At 57.1% G+C, this 18,359-nt stretch overlaps 1 protein-coding gene across 1 annotated transcript in view; it reads right to left on the reverse strand.

The window, feature by feature from the left end:
• Positions 1-1,639: 1,639 nt before the first annotated feature.
• C19H3orf20 (chromosome 19 C3orf20 homolog) overlaps positions 1,640-18,359 on the reverse strand; it is a 51,170-nt gene continuing 34,450 nt past the window's right edge. Inside the window, exons 10-14 of the mRNA XM_069562125.1 lie at positions 17,950-18,202; positions 13,123-13,426; positions 11,007-11,114; positions 9,791-9,933; positions 1,640-3,544 (exon numbers count right to left, since the gene is read on the reverse strand). Coding sequence (XP_069418226.1) covers positions 3,406-3,544; positions 9,791-9,933; positions 11,007-11,114; positions 13,123-13,426; positions 17,950-18,202 — 947 coding nt within the window. The 3' untranslated portion in view covers positions 1,640-3,405. The remainder of the gene's footprint in view (positions 3,545-9,790; positions 9,934-11,006; positions 11,115-13,122; positions 13,427-17,949; positions 18,203-18,359) is intronic.

Consider the following 18,359-nt stretch of genomic DNA (forward strand, 5'->3'; position numbering starts at 1 on the left):
TTTAGCTTTCTGTAGAGATTCAAGGAAACCTCTCTGCAGACTCCTAGAGCCCTCTCTGCATAGCTAGCTCCCTTTGATAAGTCTGCACCCAAATTTCAGTCCCTCCTGTCTGCCCAAACTCTCATCTCTCTCCTCAGTTTGGCAATACTGGTGCACTGTGCCTGAATTCTCCTTCCCTGGACCATGATCCAGAAAGCATCTTTGGCAGAAAGCCGGGATGGCGGGGGGGGGGGGGGGGGGGGATGGGGGGGCGGGGAGACACTGTGGAAGTGACTTCCTCTTGTCCTGGTCGGTTGTGCCAGAAGGCCCTCGCCAGTATCAGTTACTCCAATGTGTCTGGAGGCAACAATCAGTCCATCTCTTTTTTTTCTTTTACTTTTTAAGAAAAGACTTATCTGTTTTTATCTTTCAGCTGTGGTGGGTCTTTGCTGCTGCACACGGGCTTTCTTCAGTTGTGGCGAGCAGGGGCTATTCTTTGCTGCAGTGCGCAAGCTTCTCTTTGGGGTGGCTTCTCTTGAGCAGATCGGGCTCTGCCGCAGCAGCTGTGCACAGGCTGAGCTGCTCCACGTGGCTGAGCTGCTCCGAGCCACGCGGGATCTCCTCAGAGCAGGGATCCAACCGGTACCCCTTGCACTGCAAGGTGGGTTCTTAACCACTGGACCACCGGTGCTGGAAGCCCCCATCTCTTTCTGTTTCATAATACCTTGGTCCTTGCGTACATTTTCAGATCCTTCTGTTTATTTAAACGTTGACACGTATTCACTTTATGTTGCTGACACTTCCAGCGTCGAGCCTTGGGTGTTTTGGTGTCTGGTATTTCTTGTCACTCACTTTGGCTGGCATTTTTAGAGTTTGGATTATGAGCTCACATTCAGCTGGACTCTCTGAGGAAGCCTGAAGAAAATACCTTCTATTCTAGTCACACGAGAGCTACGACTTCCTCAGATAGTCTCACACCTTCCCACCACGCCTGATTTGTGGACGGCACTGCTGTGGGCATGACGCCGTAGCCCCCAACCCTGCTGTTTCTGTGGAGAAAGGGGGCTTCCCCTTTCCTGCCTCCTCCCTAGGAGACAGCTGGATTGGGTAGCACTGGACAATTCTTTGAATGTCTGGGTAATCCCCTTATTAACCTTATTAACAGGTTAAATTCAAAGAAGGTTCTAACTTTCTGTATTCAATTCCTGTCTCCACACCTCTTCCTAGTAGAGTTACCAGAGGCAAGTTACATTCCATCAGTGGAAGACACCCCTGCTCACGCCAGCTCACTTTTGGCCCGATTTCAGTGTGGCCAGCACCCTGCGTGGGGCCCGGGGCCACCCTTTACAGACGGGTGTGTGTCTCCTGTGCACGCAGCCCTGAAGCGCACAGCTGAGCGTGCCGGCCCCGAGGGCGCATCTGCAGTGAAGTTAGTGGCGAGCTGACCTCTCCACTAACCCTCCCCCGGAGTCCTGCCCGAGAGGCTGGAGGGCCCTCTGCACCAGGACAGGGGCTGACGGTGCCTCCCCGTGCCTTCGGGTCCTCCTGCGTTCTTGTGCTCAGGAGGGGAGGAGGGGGGAGCAGCAAGACGCCAGGGACCCCTGACAACGACCAGGCCCTTAAAGTCAGAGGATGCAGGCAGAACACAGAACACAGAACATAATTTCAAATCCATTCTTAGGGGAACAAACGTATAATTCAAAAAGGCCTTTGAATGATACAAAGGATAAAAATTAAACGTCAAAGAATCGAACGTAAACACCATCTATTCACAGAGGGGGCGTAAGGAGCTACATGTGGAGCTCGTCCCGGACCAGGGCCTGAGGTCTCTTCTGGGCTTGCAGAGCAAGGCAGAGCCTCTGGAGTCCTCGCCCTGCTGGGGAGTGGCTCTTGAGAGCCTGTGACAAGTGGACCCACAGCTGATGTGACATCGGCCCCACTCAGGGACCACCAAGAAGGAATCGGAACCACCGAGGGGGCTGCCATCTCTGAGCTCAGGGGAGGAGCATCCAATCCATAAAAGGGTACCGGGGCTGGGCTCCTGGGACGCCCGCACGTGGAGGTCACGGGGCTCTGGCTGTCCCTGCGCCACCAGAGGCCCCAGGGTGCACCCCGTCCCTGCCCTGTCACCTCCCCCCAGGCTCCTCTCCTCCCCATCCCCGCCCCTCAGCCCGCCTCCTCCCTTGTTTCTCCACACACACCCCCGCCCTACTCTCCCTTCCTCTGTCTCTTCTCCCACCCGCCTGGCTTTCTCTCTCTCTCTCTCTGCTCCTTCTTCCTCTCACCCTGTTTTCCACCTGGGCCAGAACCTGGGCCCTTCCCTACCCAGCAAAGGCCACTTGGCCCCAGACTAAGCGAAGCTTAGTCCCACCTGAGAGCTCCCCCGGGTTCGCGTGTCATCGGCTCAGCCCCTTGGAGACCTCTGCTTCCCTGGGAGGCTTCTGGGCTGACTGCACTGGCCACAGAGGACGTGCTGGGTGGGAAGCGCCGTATCTCTAAGGCCTTGGCCTGGAAAGGGCTGTCAGGGCCTCCGGCTTCGTAGGAGCCAGCGCGTCCCACGGCCGCACCCGGATGCTGGCGGCACGCTCGTTTATTAGGCTGAGTTCAGAGAAGGGGTGGGAGGCTGGAGAGGCAGGGCGGGGGCAGGGGCGCCCAGGAGGGACGTGGGCGGGGCTGCATCTGGGCCACGCTCCGGGTGCCCACAGGGGTGGCATCACTTCTTGGAGGCCTGCTTCTTCCAGGTGGCTGTCTTCTTATTGCTCTTCCAGGCTTTGTTGAGAGCACGCAGATCCAAATCAGCCTGGATCAGTCTAGAAACCAAAGCAGAGAGAAGCAGGCGCTGGGTGACGGGTGGAGAGGGCTGGTCTGCCGGCACCTGGACCTCCCTGGCCTGAGCCGGGGGGCGGGCCCCACCGCCTCACAGCTGAGGCCCCTGGGTGTTGCTCCGGTCGGGGGTCCTGGTGACACCTGTGACCTTCCTGGTGCTCAGTTTGGCTTTTCTGTCTTCATGAGAAATAAGAGGTTTTCACGCAGAACACGATTTGCTTCACCGTTACTATGGCCAGCGCGCTGGATCTTGAAGGCCTAGGATGTTTCTTGCCAGGAGGCAGCAGGCAGTCTCAGAGCAATGGGCCTGGGCCATGGGGCTTCGCCGAAGTCTACCAAAGGCCTCCATCTCCACCACCCAGAGCACTGCCAGCAGCACCAGGGAGCCGCCTCCAGGGCCAGCTGGACATTATGCTGATAAAAAAGGCCAGACGTCCCGGATTCCTGGAGGACCCATGCCCGGGGGGGCAATGACCTGCCCAAGGCCACTTGGGCCCACGAGGCCTCTGCGGCCTGTGGTGGAGCCGGGAGACCTTCCATGAGCCACACCCATTCTGCAGACCACAGGAGGGTCCCTGAGCCCTGGGCCGGGGTGGCCACCTACTTCCTCTCGGCTTCGGTGGAGGGCTCCTCCAACTTGTCCCCCAAGGCCAACGAGGAGAGGCTTCCTTGGACGTCCCCCGAGACCGCTTTCTTGGATGAGGTGGGGTCTTCCAGGCTCGGGATGGAGGCTATAACGCTGCAGGGGAGGCAGGGAGGGGAGGGAGCACTCAGTGGAGGCACAGCAGGGGGGAGAGGGGGCCCAGGCCAGCCGCCCTGGCTCTTCGCCAACCCGTCAAGGTTCCGGTTCCGAGAAAAGGGCGCTGGAGCTTCTCCTCCCGAGGTGGATGGAGGGAGGACCCCCTGGGACCCGAGACTCCCTGGAGCTCAGTTTCCCTGGCTTCTGTTTACAGCTGGACCTGCCCTTAACCCTGTGTCTGCCACATCGGGTACACCCAACGCTGACTACTGGAAGTAGGCCAAGGGGGCTCCGCAGGGCAAGCAGAGAGAGGCACGGAGGCCCAACAAGTTGGTCCCCATGTACCGGGTTAAGGGCTGACTGCGTCCCCCCTGATCCTCAGGCTGAAGTCCTAACCGCTGGGACCCCCAGAATGTGACTTCATTTGGAGATGAGGAGTAGAGACGGAGCCACACCAGAGCAGCGTGACCTCTCATCTACCTGGGGTCCTCACAAAGCGGGGAGTGTGGACGCAGACACGCCTGGGGGACGCCTCGTGAGGACAGCCGTGCTGCCCGGCCCGGGAGCCCCCAGGAGCGGGAGGGGGGCGTGAACAGACCCGTCCCTGGTGCCGTGGAGGGAGCGCGGCGGCCACGCCTCCGTCTGGCCTCCGGCCTCCTGAGACTCCGGGTGGCACCTGCTCAGGCCTCTACAGTGCTCACCCCTCAGTGCACCTCAAGGCTCTGCAGCCATCACGGACGATGTGTTCTCTCCTCAGAGAGCCCAGACTCTGGAGGCGGCTCCCTGGTGGGCTCCCCTGGGCTGAGGGCGCGGATGGCGTGAACGGAGGGGGCCCTCCCTCCTGGCAGCTTCAGGGGAGGGCCTGGCGGGGGCGGGCTTCTCCCTGGCACTGGGCCCCACCCTTCACGGCGCCCTCCTTGCACCGAGCCTGCGGTGCAGCTGAGGAGGAAAGGCTCCCCATGCTGGGCCCGGCCCGCCGCCAGCTGCCCCTCCGTCCACTGGCGCTCCTCCTTCCGGTGTAAGCATGCTGTCAAGCGGCACAGCCGGGAAGCGCGGCCCCTCATGGATGGTGGCACTTCCCAGTTGACACGCCTCTGCTTCAGTTTATACGGAACACTACAGTTTACAGAGCCTGGCGAGGATTTCATGGGCACTTACAGCACTGTGCTCCCTGTTGGAAACGCACTCTTCACAGACAGCTGGTCAGCTGAGAAGGGGTTCTGGCATTTACGAGTGTCTTGTGGTCGACAGAGAGCTTCACAGGGTGCCTGGAACCTTACAGTTTGTGAAGCACGTTCCTAGCTCCCAGCTCAAGGCCATCTCCGAGTCTGGGTCGAGGGCACCTGGAGTTACAGGACGCTCTGGAGTCAGCGTCACAGCCCCTGTGGCTGGTGGGGCAGGCGATGCCTGGCACCTGGAGTTACAGGACGCTCTGGAGTCAGCGTCACAGCCCCTGTGGCTGGCGGGGCAGGCGATGGCTGGCAAAGGACCCGCTCTTTCAGACCTCACCTCAGTCTGCACAGTGCCCCCGGGCTTACGGGGCACATGGCAGTTCACGAAGCACGCTGTCATCGCAGAGCACATCACCTCTCAGAGCTTCTTGTTCCCTTGACTCCCTGCTTGACACGGTCCTGGGAGCACGGGGTCCCCTCCCTATAGTAGCGGGCAGGTGGCTGTCTGATGCCGTGTGCGGGGCACTGCCCGGCCCCACCTCTCCTGGCACCTGTCTGCCTTCTCTGCTCCCTACGCCAGTGGAGGGGCTGCAGGAGGGGGTCCTCGCCTGCCAGGCCTCTGTAGGGGGCTCACCTCCTGGAACATCGCCCAGCGGCTGGGCCAGAGCCACGGCTTCACTGTCCTCTCCCCACCGCCCCCTGCCAGGCCCTGTGGGCAGGCCCAGGTGGCAACAACCACAACAGCGGCGGGTGGATCTGTGTCTGCGGCCCTGAGTGTGGGCCAACCTGCCTCCCTGGGCCCACGCCCTCTGAATCCAGGTGGCAGCAGGGCTTCCCTGCTGGCTCAGGCGGTAAAGAACCTGCCTGTGATGCAGGAGAGCCAGGTTCAACCCCTGGGTCAGGAAGACCCCCTTGGAGAAGCGAATGGCAACCCATTCCAGTATTCTTGCCTGGAGAATCCCGTGGACAGATGGCGGCTACAGCCCACGGGGTGGCAGAGTCAGACATGCTTAGCAACTAAACCACCACAGACAGAGGTGGCCGGAAAGCAGAGCCCAGTGGGTGCGTCTCCTGAGACCTCCTCTGCTAGTCACATGGCGGGGTCCCCTTGCCCCCACCCAGCCTGCCCCTGTGCCCTGGAAGGGCTGTGGCTCGCCATGTCTTAGGAACTCAGAGCGCCACCAAGGGGAGAGGCGGAGTCAGGCAGAGCAGGAAGGGCCCTGGGTGAGGGGTGCCCAGTGGAGGAGTCACAACACGAGTGGGGGGAGGCGCCCCCCCGATCGCTCCACAGCCCCCAGCCAGGAGCGCACCTTGAGGAGGCCTTAGCGCCTGGGGCCTATCAAGGGCTCCACTTCCTCTGGCCTTGCCCCTCAGAGCTGCCTGGGCTACCCTCCTGCTCAGACCACCCCCGCCCCTGGCTGCCAGCCGCACCTGCAGTCTGGGAATCTGATGGCCCAGCCTCCATCACCCCCACCCTGGGGGGTGTCCTTCCTGCCCCGGGTCGTGTCACCACCCTGCCCTGGTCCTCTCTGCAGCCCAGCGTGCCTCTGCCCACGGGCACCCATCGCAGGGCCTGCCAGCAGCACAGCCTGCCGTGACCACAAGGAGGCCTGCCCGAGCCTCATGAGGGCGGTGGGAAGAGCAGCCGCCAAACACCCAGGTGGCAGCAGCTCAGACTCACGAGGCGCCACCTCCCCAGGACGTCACCCTGCATCCTCCCAGCTGTCCTTCTGACCCAGCTGCTGCCCCCCGGCCCCGGGCTCTCGTGACCGTACCCGCCTGCTGAGCCCTCCTGCGGTGGGGGGCCCCCTCGTACACCAAGCCCCTTATGCCACTGTCTGAACCCTGCCGCAGAGCCGCAGTGTGTCAGAGAGAAGCCAAGGGGGTGAGGAGAGGGCGGGCCGGCGCGGAGGCGTGCTGAGTACAGGGCTGCCGGGGCCGGAGGCTCACCATCTGCTGGATGTCTGTGGTCTCCAGGCTGGCCCTGGCTCCCAGCTGCGGCTCTGGGACCGGGCCAGGAGCCTTCACTGGGCCCTGCGTAGGTGGCCCTGTCCTGGGGGTCAGAGACGACAGCTGGGGCCATGCCCGCAGCGTGCTGCTCCTCCCCTGCCTCCGCTCAGCCTGGCTGGCTGTGTGCTGAGGGGCCTGGGGAGGCTCCCTCCTGGGTGGGCCTGTGTGGGAGGAAGGAGCCGCAGCACGGAGCAACCCAGAGACCTCCTGAGGGAAGGCAGGCTCACCCCGGGGTGCGGACTGCGGGACTGATGTGGACCGGTTGGTGGGGCATGGAGGGGACGATCCAGTGGCCGGAGGGAGAACGGGACCTGGTGCTATCGGAGTGGAAAGCGGGGGCGGGGGAGGAGGGGTGGCCTTTGAGACCAAACCAGCACTCGCCCCCAGGAGCCCACGAGCTGAGGAAAACAGCCCCTTTCCTCCCTGCTGTGGCAAGTACCCACAGAGCATCTCCGTTCCCCTCTTTTAAAACTGTGAAAAGTAACATAAGATTTATCACCTTAACAGTTGTTCAGTGTACAGTTTAATAGTATGATGTATATAGCATGACGGATGTTCACATTGTTGGGTAACAGATCTCTTGAACTTTTTCATCCTGCAAAGCTGAACCTGTCCCCGTTAAACAAGCCTCCCCACCCCCGGCCCTTGGCAACCACCACCCGACTCTGTCTCTATGGACCTGACTGCTGTAGGGGCCTCACATAAGTGCAACCGCACAGTTATTTGTGGTGTGTCTGGCTCATTTCACAAAGAAAGAAGCGTCCCGGTTCATCCATGTTGCAGCAGGAGTCAGAACTCCCTTCCTTTTTAGGCTGAATAGTACTCCACTGTGTGGGCAGACCACGCTTTGTTCATCCACTCACCCATCGATCGGGCGGCTTCTCCAATGCTTAGTGCACTTCACTCCCTTTTACGCCAGTTTCCGGCCCTATGGATGAGCAACAGTAGTGCAGACCCAGGTCTTGTCCACCTCAAAATCCCTAGGGCCAAGCGGAAGGCTGGGCAAGCGGCAGCTGATTAGAAACTGACCGAGGGGCCTGACGTTCAGGCTGCAAAGAGGTGGCCTCTGGAGAGAGGGCTCTCCCATCACTGGAGGCGTGCAGAGGTGGCTGATGATCAGCAGACACCCTGTATGCCAGCCTCTTCTTGCTCTGACCCGGCCTCTGATGGCTTGGGACAAAATCAGCCCTCGGTCTTCATTCAACAGGCATTTCCCAAGGGCCTCCTTTGTGCTGGGCCCTGAGAAGAGGATGTGAAGACAAGAAAGCGGGGATCCAGGGCTGGCGGGGCAGGGCTCCCAGCCCTCCGATGGCTTCACACACGCCGAGACCTGCAGCCACTTCCCACCCTCTGCCTGGGCCTCACGGAAGGGCCGGCCTCAGGCGGCCCTGCCCCCCAGGGCTGTAGGAGCCTGGGGCCTTCCCGGGAGCCCTGCAGCACCCCCTCACTGGCCATGCCCTGGGCACCCCCACTCTCATGCTGTTTGTCACAGTCAGCCTCTGAGAGGACCCAGCCCCAGCCATGGTCTGACTGCAAGACACGAGAGACCCCAGGCAAGAACCACCGGGCTGAGCCCAGTCAGACACAATAACCAACGATTCTCTGGCTTCACACAGCTAAGCTGGGGTGATTTGTTTCGCAGATACAGACAGTAGGAACTGTTGTTATGGCAACATCTCCTGGTAGAGATTCCATTCCCTTTGCCCCTGAGTGCTTTAAAACTGTCAACGTTAACAGGCCTTTTGAGAATTAGGAGGCGTCCTACTGGTTTCTAATATTTTCAGGAATCTGCCCCTTTCCAACTGCAAGAACCCGGACTGTGTGCATGTTGCGGGGGCGGGGGGGTCAGGTGGGAGGGGCTGTGTGTGAGTACGCACCCATGAGCGCACACCTGTATGACTTCCCCATCATTTCTCAGAAAGTGTGGTAAGCATGACACCGGTTCCCTCCAGGGCCCTTAAACACAGCAAAGTAGGGACCTGGCGCTCATTTTAGCACTACCAGCAGCACCGGGCACCGTCGCGTGCAGCCTCTCAGGAAACGCTGGGGAGCGTCTGGCCGCCGCCGTCCAGGACAGGGCGCAGCGCGCTTCCCCTCACCTTCCCACTTGACAGACACACAAGCAGAGGCCCAGGGAGCCTGAGCGCTTGGCCCAGATCGCACAGAGAGGTGGTCTTTCTGCTGCCTCCCCCGCTCCTTTCTATCTCAGGCGTAGGCAACGTCTCCCTCTGTAGCTCATCCTTTTGAGGACGGCTATCCCTTGTGTAACAGTCTTTGGCAGCTCCAACACCCCTCAGTGGAGGGCCGGCCTTCTGAGCATTTCTGAAAGGGCCTCCGCCCATGGCTTGGCTCATCTTCTGTTTGGCCCCTCCAGCCGTGTCTCCCCTCCTCCTTCGGTCTCGGCGTATTTTTACTTAGACCTCGCAGCCCCTCTGCCTCCATCTTCCCTTCACCTGGGATTCCCGATGAGCTTGTCTCCAAGGACCTCCAAGCCCCCCACTTTGAGTTTCAGCCACAACGTTCCTCTCCACACCGTCAGCGTCTGCCCTTCCACAGGCTCCTCCAGCTCCTGCCTTCCCCACTAAGCATTCCAGGATTCTGGGGTCGCGGCCTGACCTCCAGGTCCCTCCAGGAGTGGATTTCTCCCCAGACCTCTTTAGGGTCAGGCAGACATTCTGATAAAGCCCAAACTCAGCGCCCTGGGGAGACACTGGCGTCAGGACTCCTAGAAAACTGAGGGCCTGGTAGGAGGTGCGGGCTACCGGACTCAGCACGTTGGGGGCGCAGTCAGAGGCAGGCCCGTGATGGCGGGCAGGCAATGCTTCTTAGGCAGGTGCTGCCCGAGCACTCAAGAATCCGTGCAGACTCCCAATACCATCGTCAGCAGCGTCATAACCCCAGGCTTGTCCCTGGACCAGGCGATACCCTCTTGCCACCGAGACACCTACCTTTGTTTGTTCCTCCTGCGCCAAGGGGGGCCCAGGCACCTCCCACAGCGCCAGCCCCTCCCTCCCAGCCACCCTGCTCTGCGCCCAACCCTCACCCCACACGTTTCATGCTTTACCTGAATTTGTAGTTCTCAGGCAGGAAGTAGCCCATCTTGCAGTCCTGTCGAGCCTGGAAGATCTGTTTCAGCAGATTCTGTCTGCTGAAGCCATAGCCGTTCAAAACACAGCCCCCAAAGAGTAGCTTTCCCCCAGCGAACATCTGTTGACACACAAGAAGGACACAGTGCAAGCTGCCCTCGGCACTAAATCTCAGGATGGGCCGCTGGCTCTCAGGGCCTGTTCCCGGATCCGAGCCTCCCTTTGGTGGCTCCAGGGAAGGGTGTGCTCTTGCCCAAGTGCCCCAGTGAGTGTGGCTGAGCCTGTTCCCTAGCCAGACCTCTGGGTCAGAGGGCGGCCTCACCGTCCCAGCCTTTGCTCCCTGCAGGCCTGACCGGCTAAAATGCCCCTTCGCAGAGCCCTGGGGCGAGAAAGTGTCTTTCTTCTCAGAGGCCCCCGACCTGCTCTGCCTCTAAGCCACTTATCCCGTATCGCTGATCATCTGGTCCTGGCGGTCGGGGGGCCCCCTGAGGGCAGGAAACGTAGTTTCTCCTACTGTTCTCTGAACCCCTAACCCTCTGTGTGTCAGTCTCAACAAGAGAGACCTGTCTGAGGTTTCTATGCAAGGATACCTGTTTGTTGCAGCCCAAACCAACAAGGAAACAAACATTCAACAGAAGGAACACAAGTAGAGAAATAGATTCTTGTGCTGCAGGTAAAAATCATAATTAAAAAGCAGGATCTCAAAGTCAGAACATTCTTGGACAGGCCAGATACCAAAATGAGAGCAGGGTATGCCCCAGGGCTCCCCATAGCGCCGGTGCCGGCAGGCACCCAGTGCGAACAATGAGGCCATCTGGGGGAGATGATAGAGTGATTCTTTTTCTAAACTGCATTTTCCAAAATCTCTACAACGAATACGCATGCTTATACGATATCCTGTATTTAGAAAAACAGTACTTAAAAGTAAACAGGTGAAGAGGATTTGTTTCTTTGGGTGAAGCATCCCTTGCCCCTCAGCCTCCTGGGATGGGGACATGTGGGGTCAGCCTGGGGTGGGAGGCTGGGTTCGGGGGACGAGGGTCCAGGCTGCAGCCCTGGCTCAATGTGCTGGGGGCCTCTCGGTCTGTGCTGCTCTCTGGGCCTTGGCCTGGCCCCTACGCCTGCGATTCTGCGAGGGTAGCGGCTACAGAGGCCAGGGTGGTGGGCAGCGGGCGGCCCTGGGCCCTGGCTCACCAGAATCATGCCCTGCATCACAGCGTACTTCTTCACCAGCAGGGGCGGGTCCCTCTGCAGCGGGCCATCCAGGTCGTAGCGCAGCAGGCGATAGGGGTCGTGCCGGCACTGCCGAGAGAGAAAGCAGCGCCTGTCGCCCCCATGCCAAGGAGATGCACTGGGTTTCCCATGTTCTCAGCCAAGTTGGGCTCCCCCGAGCCACGAACCACAGCCCCCCTCTAACTCCTGCCCAAGGGCCCTTGAGCCCCTGCTGTGACCGTCCCTTGACCCCTCCCTTGACCATCCCCAGAGGATGTCTTGGGTCCATTCAGAGCCCTCTACTGGTGAAGGTCATTGCAAACATGACTGCTCACACCATGTGACATCCACGAGCCAGCCTCCTGGGGTCTGCAGGATTTGTTTCTCCCCTTTACCTGGGAGAAGCCCTGCAGAGATCTGCAGGTGGGTCCTGTTCCTGGGGGTCCCCCTTTCCAGGACTCCTCCTCGATCTATCTACGCCGGCTGGCTGCCTCTCTGAACACTCCCCGTCATCCAGTCCAGCCAGAACCTGAACTGAACGTATACTTCTGGGTACAGCCTGGTCAGTCCAGAGTAAAGCTGGTCTCTCTCCTCTCCTCCTTGGATGCCACAGATCCATTGATATGACTGCTGTGTAATGTGATGTCTTCTGATTTTATCTGTCTTTTGTTCCAGGTGCCCCTAGCTATCCTGTCTGCCCTTTCAGTTTAAAATGTGAAACCGCACCCAGGATTCTAACTATCAGAGCAGAGGAACATCAGGGAACATTTCTGCCTTAACCGAAGACCCCAGAATGGTGGAACCAGAGTCCCCGTGAGATCCAACACCACCCCAGGCCTGTCCTCTGTCCTTAAATCCCGCCACTCACTCCTGCCCTGCTTCACTCACCTCGAGCCAGACCTGTACCATTCACACTGCCCACACTGGGCCCCCACGCCTTCCTGGACTTCCAGACAATTATTCGTGAACAACGAATAGCCCTGAGATAAACTAAAGTCAATGCTAATCTCCCACATGGCCAGGGATGATACCATACATGGGCAGATGCAGAGCAGGTACTCGGTAATAATGCTCATGGGATCTAATGAAACTGGAGCTGGCTCCAGAAGATACACGTGGCTTTCATGTACGAGCCCCCTAGGAAGTCTTCCGGCATCTGATCAGAAAGGTTCCACTGGCAAGCCTGAGCCCTGGCTGGCGTGCAGACCCGAGGGGGGACACTCAGGGGTCAGGGAGGTGGCACCCCAGGGAAGAGGGCTGGAGGGGCATCCCCAGCGCATACGTGGAAACTTAGCATCCGGGTTGCAGCTGGAGGAAGAGAGGGCCCAGGGCACCGAGGCTCTGCAGGCAGTCAGCAGGAGGACGCGGAGCACTCGTGCTCACATGTGCTCACACCTGGGCCCTCTGCTCCCCGTGGTCTGAGGACGAGGTCACCCTGTGGAGTGTGCCAACCCTGCCGGGAACAGCCAAGACTTGGGAACAACTCTGCAGAAAGGGGTGGGTGGATTCCAGGCACGCCTGACTGACTGACCCCTGGGACTTCAAGCACAGTGAGCTGGAACCTGGCGCAGCCACTCCCTACCCACCATCGCACAGGCCGCTGCCTCCAGTGGGAAGGCTCACCCACCAGCAAAAGCCTCTCTTCCTGGGAGCCATGGGATGACCCTGAGGCGGGTGGCCCTGTTCTGGGATCCTACAGGCCCTGTCCTCTCACGGCCCTCGCCAGGGCTGCCATGAGTGACCCCCTGGGCGCAGGACCCACACTGGGGTGCTCGGCCACGAATGCTCCAGAGCCCTGAGGGTTCCATGGCGGGCACGGCTCCTCTAAATGGTCTAGTGCATGACCACCATGTGCAGCTTGTGGCCCGGAAAAACCGTCAGCACCCTGATGGGTCTCAAGGTCAGAACAGGCCCCCACCTCAAGTGGTGACATTCCTTGGGGACAGCAGGATGAGTGGGAGAGGGTAGGAAGAGCGTGTTCGAAGGCCCAGGGGAAAGGCGAGGGAACAGGGCCCCTGGGCGCTCAGTCAGAGGCCCAGCGCACCGCAGCCCCGGGGGCGTCCCCTCCACCCGCCTCCTGGGCCTGCACGGGACTCACCTGGATGCAGGGAGAGGCGCGGCCCTGCTGCCGGTGGCTGTAGAGCACGTCCAGCAGCCACTGGAGCTGCCCCGACCTGGTGGGGTTCTGGCCTGACACGACCCCAAACACCAGCACCTGGCTGGGGTCTCGGGGCGCTGACAGGAAGCGCTCCAGCTCCACGTCGGACACCAGGGGCGCCCGCACCAAGCACCTGCAGCCGGCCCGGATGTCCTCTTTGCAAATGAGCTTCCGCAGCACCAGGGGGCAGTCGGAGAGTGAGGCCGCCCACCTGGTGGGGCTGCGAACCTCTCTGGCCTTCGCTCTGCCAGGAAGAACAAGCAGGTGGCACTCAGTGGGCGGGGCGCAGGCTCCAGCAGCCCAGTCCCAGATCCAGGTGGACAAAGGCCACGTGGCCGCAGAGCTGGAGTCGAGATCCAGGCAGTTCTAGCCTGGCCTCCACCACTACTGTGCAGCTCTGCCTTCAAGGGGGCCCCTGACCTCTCTGTGCCTCAGTTTCCTCTGGTGCAAAGCGGTATTCACAAGGGAATCCATCCATCCAACAGACTCTAGAATCATCCTGAACACCTTTCTTTCTCACATATCTCATGTCCCATCCAGTCTATCAGCAAGCTTGTCCACTCTACTTTCAAAACAAATTGAGGATGCAACCACTTTCCCTGCCCACACTTCTAGGAACACACCTAAACCTTCAACTGCTCTTGTGTGGCTGCCTGCAAGTGCCTCCTAATGGGTCTTTCAATTATCCTGTTATAACCAGGTGGCTCAGCTGGTAAAGAATCCACCTGCAATGCGGGGGCCCTGGGTTCGATCCCTGGGTTGGGAAGATCCCCTGGAAAAGGGAAAGGCTGACCACTCCAGTATTCTGGCCTGGACAATTCCATGGACTCTATTATAATCCATGGGGTCGCAAAGAGTTGGACACGACTGAGTGACTTTCACTTCACTTCTTAACCAAGTCACATCCAGACATGGACAACTTATGATTATCAAAGGGGAAAAGAGTGTCAAGGGATAAATTAGGAGCTTGGGATGAACATACACACACTACTGTACATAAAACGGGGCTTCCCAGGTGGCCCAGTGGTAAAGAATCTGCCTGTCGACACAGATTCATGGGTTCAGTCCCTGGGCTGGGAGGATCCCCTGGAGGAGGAAACGGCAACCCACTCCAGGATTCTTGCCTGGAAAATTCCATGCACAGCGGAGCCCGGTGGGTTACAGTTCACGGGGTTACAAAGAGCGACTGCACACGCGTGTACATACAAAAGATAAACAACAAGGACTATCCTATAGCACTGGGAACTCTACTCGGTATTTTGCAATAACCTGTAATTCCGTAATATTTTTTAAGGAAACTAACCTGAAAATGTGTGTGTGCGTTTGTTGTACGCCTGAAAGGTTATTAATCAACTGCGCTGTTATACTTAGTCACTAGATCGTATCTCTTTGTGACTGCATGGACTATAGCCCACCAGATTCCTCTGTGCGTGGCATTTCCCAGGCAAGAATACTGGAGTGGGTTGCCATTTCTTCCTCCAGGGGATCTTCTTGACCCAGAGATTGAATCCTCATCTCCTGCACTGGCAGGTGGATTCTTAACCACTGAGCCAGCAGGGAAGCCCATTAATCTATTACACTCTCATTAAAAAACGTTTAAGAGCCAAGTCACACCATGTCACTCCTCTCTTCCAGCTCCCATCTGCACAGGATAAAAGCCAAAGTCCCTGCGATGCCCTCCCAGCCCGTGCTTGATCCGGCTCCTTTCTCAGCCCCTTATTCTCCTCCAACATTCTCACCTTTGCTCGCTGCACCAGCCGCTCTGGCCTTTCCTCACCCTCCCACCTCAGGGCCTTTGCTCCTGCCGTCCCTGCTGCCTACTTGGCTTCACCCCCAGACACCCCCCTTCTTCATGTCTCTGTGCAAATGTCACCTCAGCAACACCTTCTCTGACCGTCCTGTTAGGAACTGCGTCCTTCCACCACCACCAAATAGCCCCTGGCCTTGCCTATGTTCCTTAGCACTGCTCACAATCCAAAACGATACACATTTTGCCTATTTATTTTGGTTATTTCTCCATCCCAACAGAACAAAAATTACGTGAAGCCATGAGTTTGGAGAGTTCTACTCAACAGGATAATGGTAAAGATTCAATTGTTGCTGTTCAGTGGCTAAGCTGTTTCTGACTCTTGTGACCCCATGGACTACAGCACACCAGGCTCCCAAGTCCTTCACTATCTCCCATAGTTTGCTCACATTCATGTCCATTGAATCGGTGATACCATCCAACCATCTCATCCTCTGTCATCCCTTTCTCCATTGGCCTTCAGTCTTCCCTAGCATCATGGTCTTTTCCAATGACTTGGCCTTTTGCATCAGGTGGCCAAAGTATTGAAGCTTCAGCTTCAACATCAGTCCTTCCAATGAATATTCTGGGTTGATTTCCCTTAGGATTGACTAGTTTGATCTCGTGGCAGTCCAAGAGACTCTCAAAAGTCTTCTCCAGCACCATAATTCAAAAAAATCAATTCGTTGGCACTCAAGTGTTCTTTATGGCTCAACACTCACATCTGTACACAACTACTGGAGAAACCATAGCTTTGACTAGACGGACCTTTGTCAGCTAAGTAATGTGCTGCTTTCTAATATGCTGTCTAGGCTGGTCGTAGCTTTTCTTCCAAGGAGCAAGCGTCTTTTAATTCCATGGCCGCAGTCGCCATCTGCAGCGATTCTGGAGCCCAAGGAAATGAAATCGGTCATGTTTCCATTGTCTCCCCATCGATTTGCCATGATGGGACCGGATGCCATGATCTTAAGTTTTTTGAATGCTGAGTTTTAAGCCAACTTTTTCACTCTCCTCTTTCACCCTCATTAAGAGGCTCTGTAGTTCTTCTCCACTTTCTGCCATTAGAGTGGTATCATCTACATAACTGAGGCCGTTGATATTTTTTCCCAGCAATCTTAATTAAAGCTTGTGATTTATCCAGCATAGCATTTCACATGATGTACTGTGCATAGAAGTTACATAAGCAAGGTGACGACATACAGCTTATTGCACTCCTTTCCCAATTTAGAACCACTCAGTTGTTCCATGTCTGTGTCTAACTGGTGCTTCTTGACCCACATAGAGGTTTCTCAGGAGACAGGTAAGGTGGTCTGGTATTCTCAACTGTTAAAGAATTTTCTGCAGTTTGCAGTGATCCACACAATCAAAGGCGTTAACAATAGTCAATGAAGCAGGAGTAGATGTTGTTCTGGAATTCTCTTGCTTTATGATTCAACAAATGCTGCTAATCTGAACTCTGGTTCCTCTGCCTTTTCTAAACCCAGCTTGTACATCTGGAATTTCTCAGTTCACATCCTGTGGAAGCCTAGCTTGAAGCATTTTGAGCATAATCTTGTTAGCGTGTGGAATGAGAGCGACTGTATGACAGTTTGAACATTCTTTGGCATTGCCCCTCTTTGGGATTGGAATGAAAACAGATCCTCGTAAAATAAAATGGACAGTCGCTGTGGACCTACAGGATCTAGAAGACATGCACATGCTCTGTGACAGCAACTTCACATCCAGGAATGTCCCAGCCAGAAAGAAGGGCATACGCAAACACCGGCATGGTCTGTCATTACCCAAATGGTGAGCAACTAAATATTCGTCAACATTAGGATGTACAAAATTTTTAGTGTAATCCGACAATAGATTATTATATAGCAATGAAAAGAGGCAGAATTTTGCCACACAGAACAACATGGATAAATCTCACAGTGTAACATTGAGCAAAAGACGCCAGACCCAAAAGGATACATACTGAACGGTTCTGTTGAAATAAGTTAAAAAATAAACACTAAAGGGAAATTCTATTTCTTGGGGCTGATGGGGTATGCTCACTTACAGATACACACTAAGCTAAACACTTAGGATTTTTTTTCATTTTTCTGTATTTTATAAAAATTCTTAAAGCATATGAGATACCTTGATCCTATGCATTTTTCTAAGTTTTCTTGAAACCTCATCAATCAGATGGTGTCACTTCCTGCCTCACAGTTGCGGAACAGCTTCGTCTGAGGCTCACGGGTCCGCCTGGCCCGGCTCCTGCCTGCCTTTCTGTGCTGACTTTGTGTCCCTCTCCCGCCTTCCTCACGATGCTCCACCCTGGTCTCCTCTCTTTCCCTCACTCACACCAGACTCGTTCTTGTCTCAAAGTCCCTGTGCTTGTTTCGTCCTCTGCCTCATGTTCCTTCCCCATCCTTGTTTCTAATCCTTCAGGCCTCTATTAACATATCTCTTCAGAGCTGCTTCCCCGACTGTCTAGCTAGGGGAACACATCCCACCCCCTTCCCAGTCACTCTCCATGCTTGGGGCTGGCTGGCCTTTTACCGGACGGTAAGCATCCTAGTCTTTGCAGCGCCGGTGGCCTCAGTTACAGTGACGCATCATTTTTGTCCTCACAGGAAAGTGACTCCAGACCACAGATGGATGAGTGGGCATGGGCATGTCCCAGTAAACCTTACTCTTGGGTCCTAACATTGGAATTTCCTATCATTTCACATGTCACAGAAAACTCTTTTGATTTTTTTCCTCCTAAGCATTTAAAAACATAAAAATGACTCTTCGCTAGCCCATAAACAAAGCAGGCAGTGGGGGCCAGACTTCAGCCCTGGCCGTAGCTTGCCAGCTTATGCTCTAACCCTTTCTACTTTCTTCCCAGGCTTTATCCCCATCTAAGATATTTTAGCTGCTCACAGGCCTCTCTTCTGTCTTTTCTCCCTCGGGTTTGTCCACCGTTGTGAGCCTCCTACCCCTCTTAGCATCTGACACATGAAGCCCACCTGCGTGGAGCCACGGCCTTGGTGTGGAACTTGCTGGGCTTCTTCCGCGTGGGGCTCGCAGGAGCCGACTCAGGCTCTTCCTTTGAAGGCCCTTCAATCAAGGACTCGGGTCGGGCTGACTGCGACCGTAGCAAGAGCGTATCTCCGGAGTACAGACTCAGCTTGGTGCTGCGCTCGGGGAAGAGCCCGGACTTCAGTCTGGTCCGACTGCCTTCCGCCTCTTCCTTTACTGGGTATTTGATGGTGAACAGGCCTGTGGACAGAGGACCCTGGGGTTGCTCCCCTGGCCACCGTGCCTTCTCTGAGGCTGCACGCTCGCCGCTCCTCTCCGGCCTGCACTCCCTGGAATCTGATGCAGGACTGCCCCCACTACTGTTGTCTGGCCCAGTGCTCCCACCCCGGTGCGGGGG

This window comes from Ovis canadensis, chromosome 19 (genome assembly GCF_042477335.2).
Source record: "Ovis canadensis isolate MfBH-ARS-UI-01 breed Bighorn chromosome 19, ARS-UI_OviCan_v2, whole genome shotgun sequence".
Lineage (NCBI taxonomy): Eukaryota > Metazoa > Chordata > Mammalia > Artiodactyla > Bovidae > Ovis > Ovis canadensis.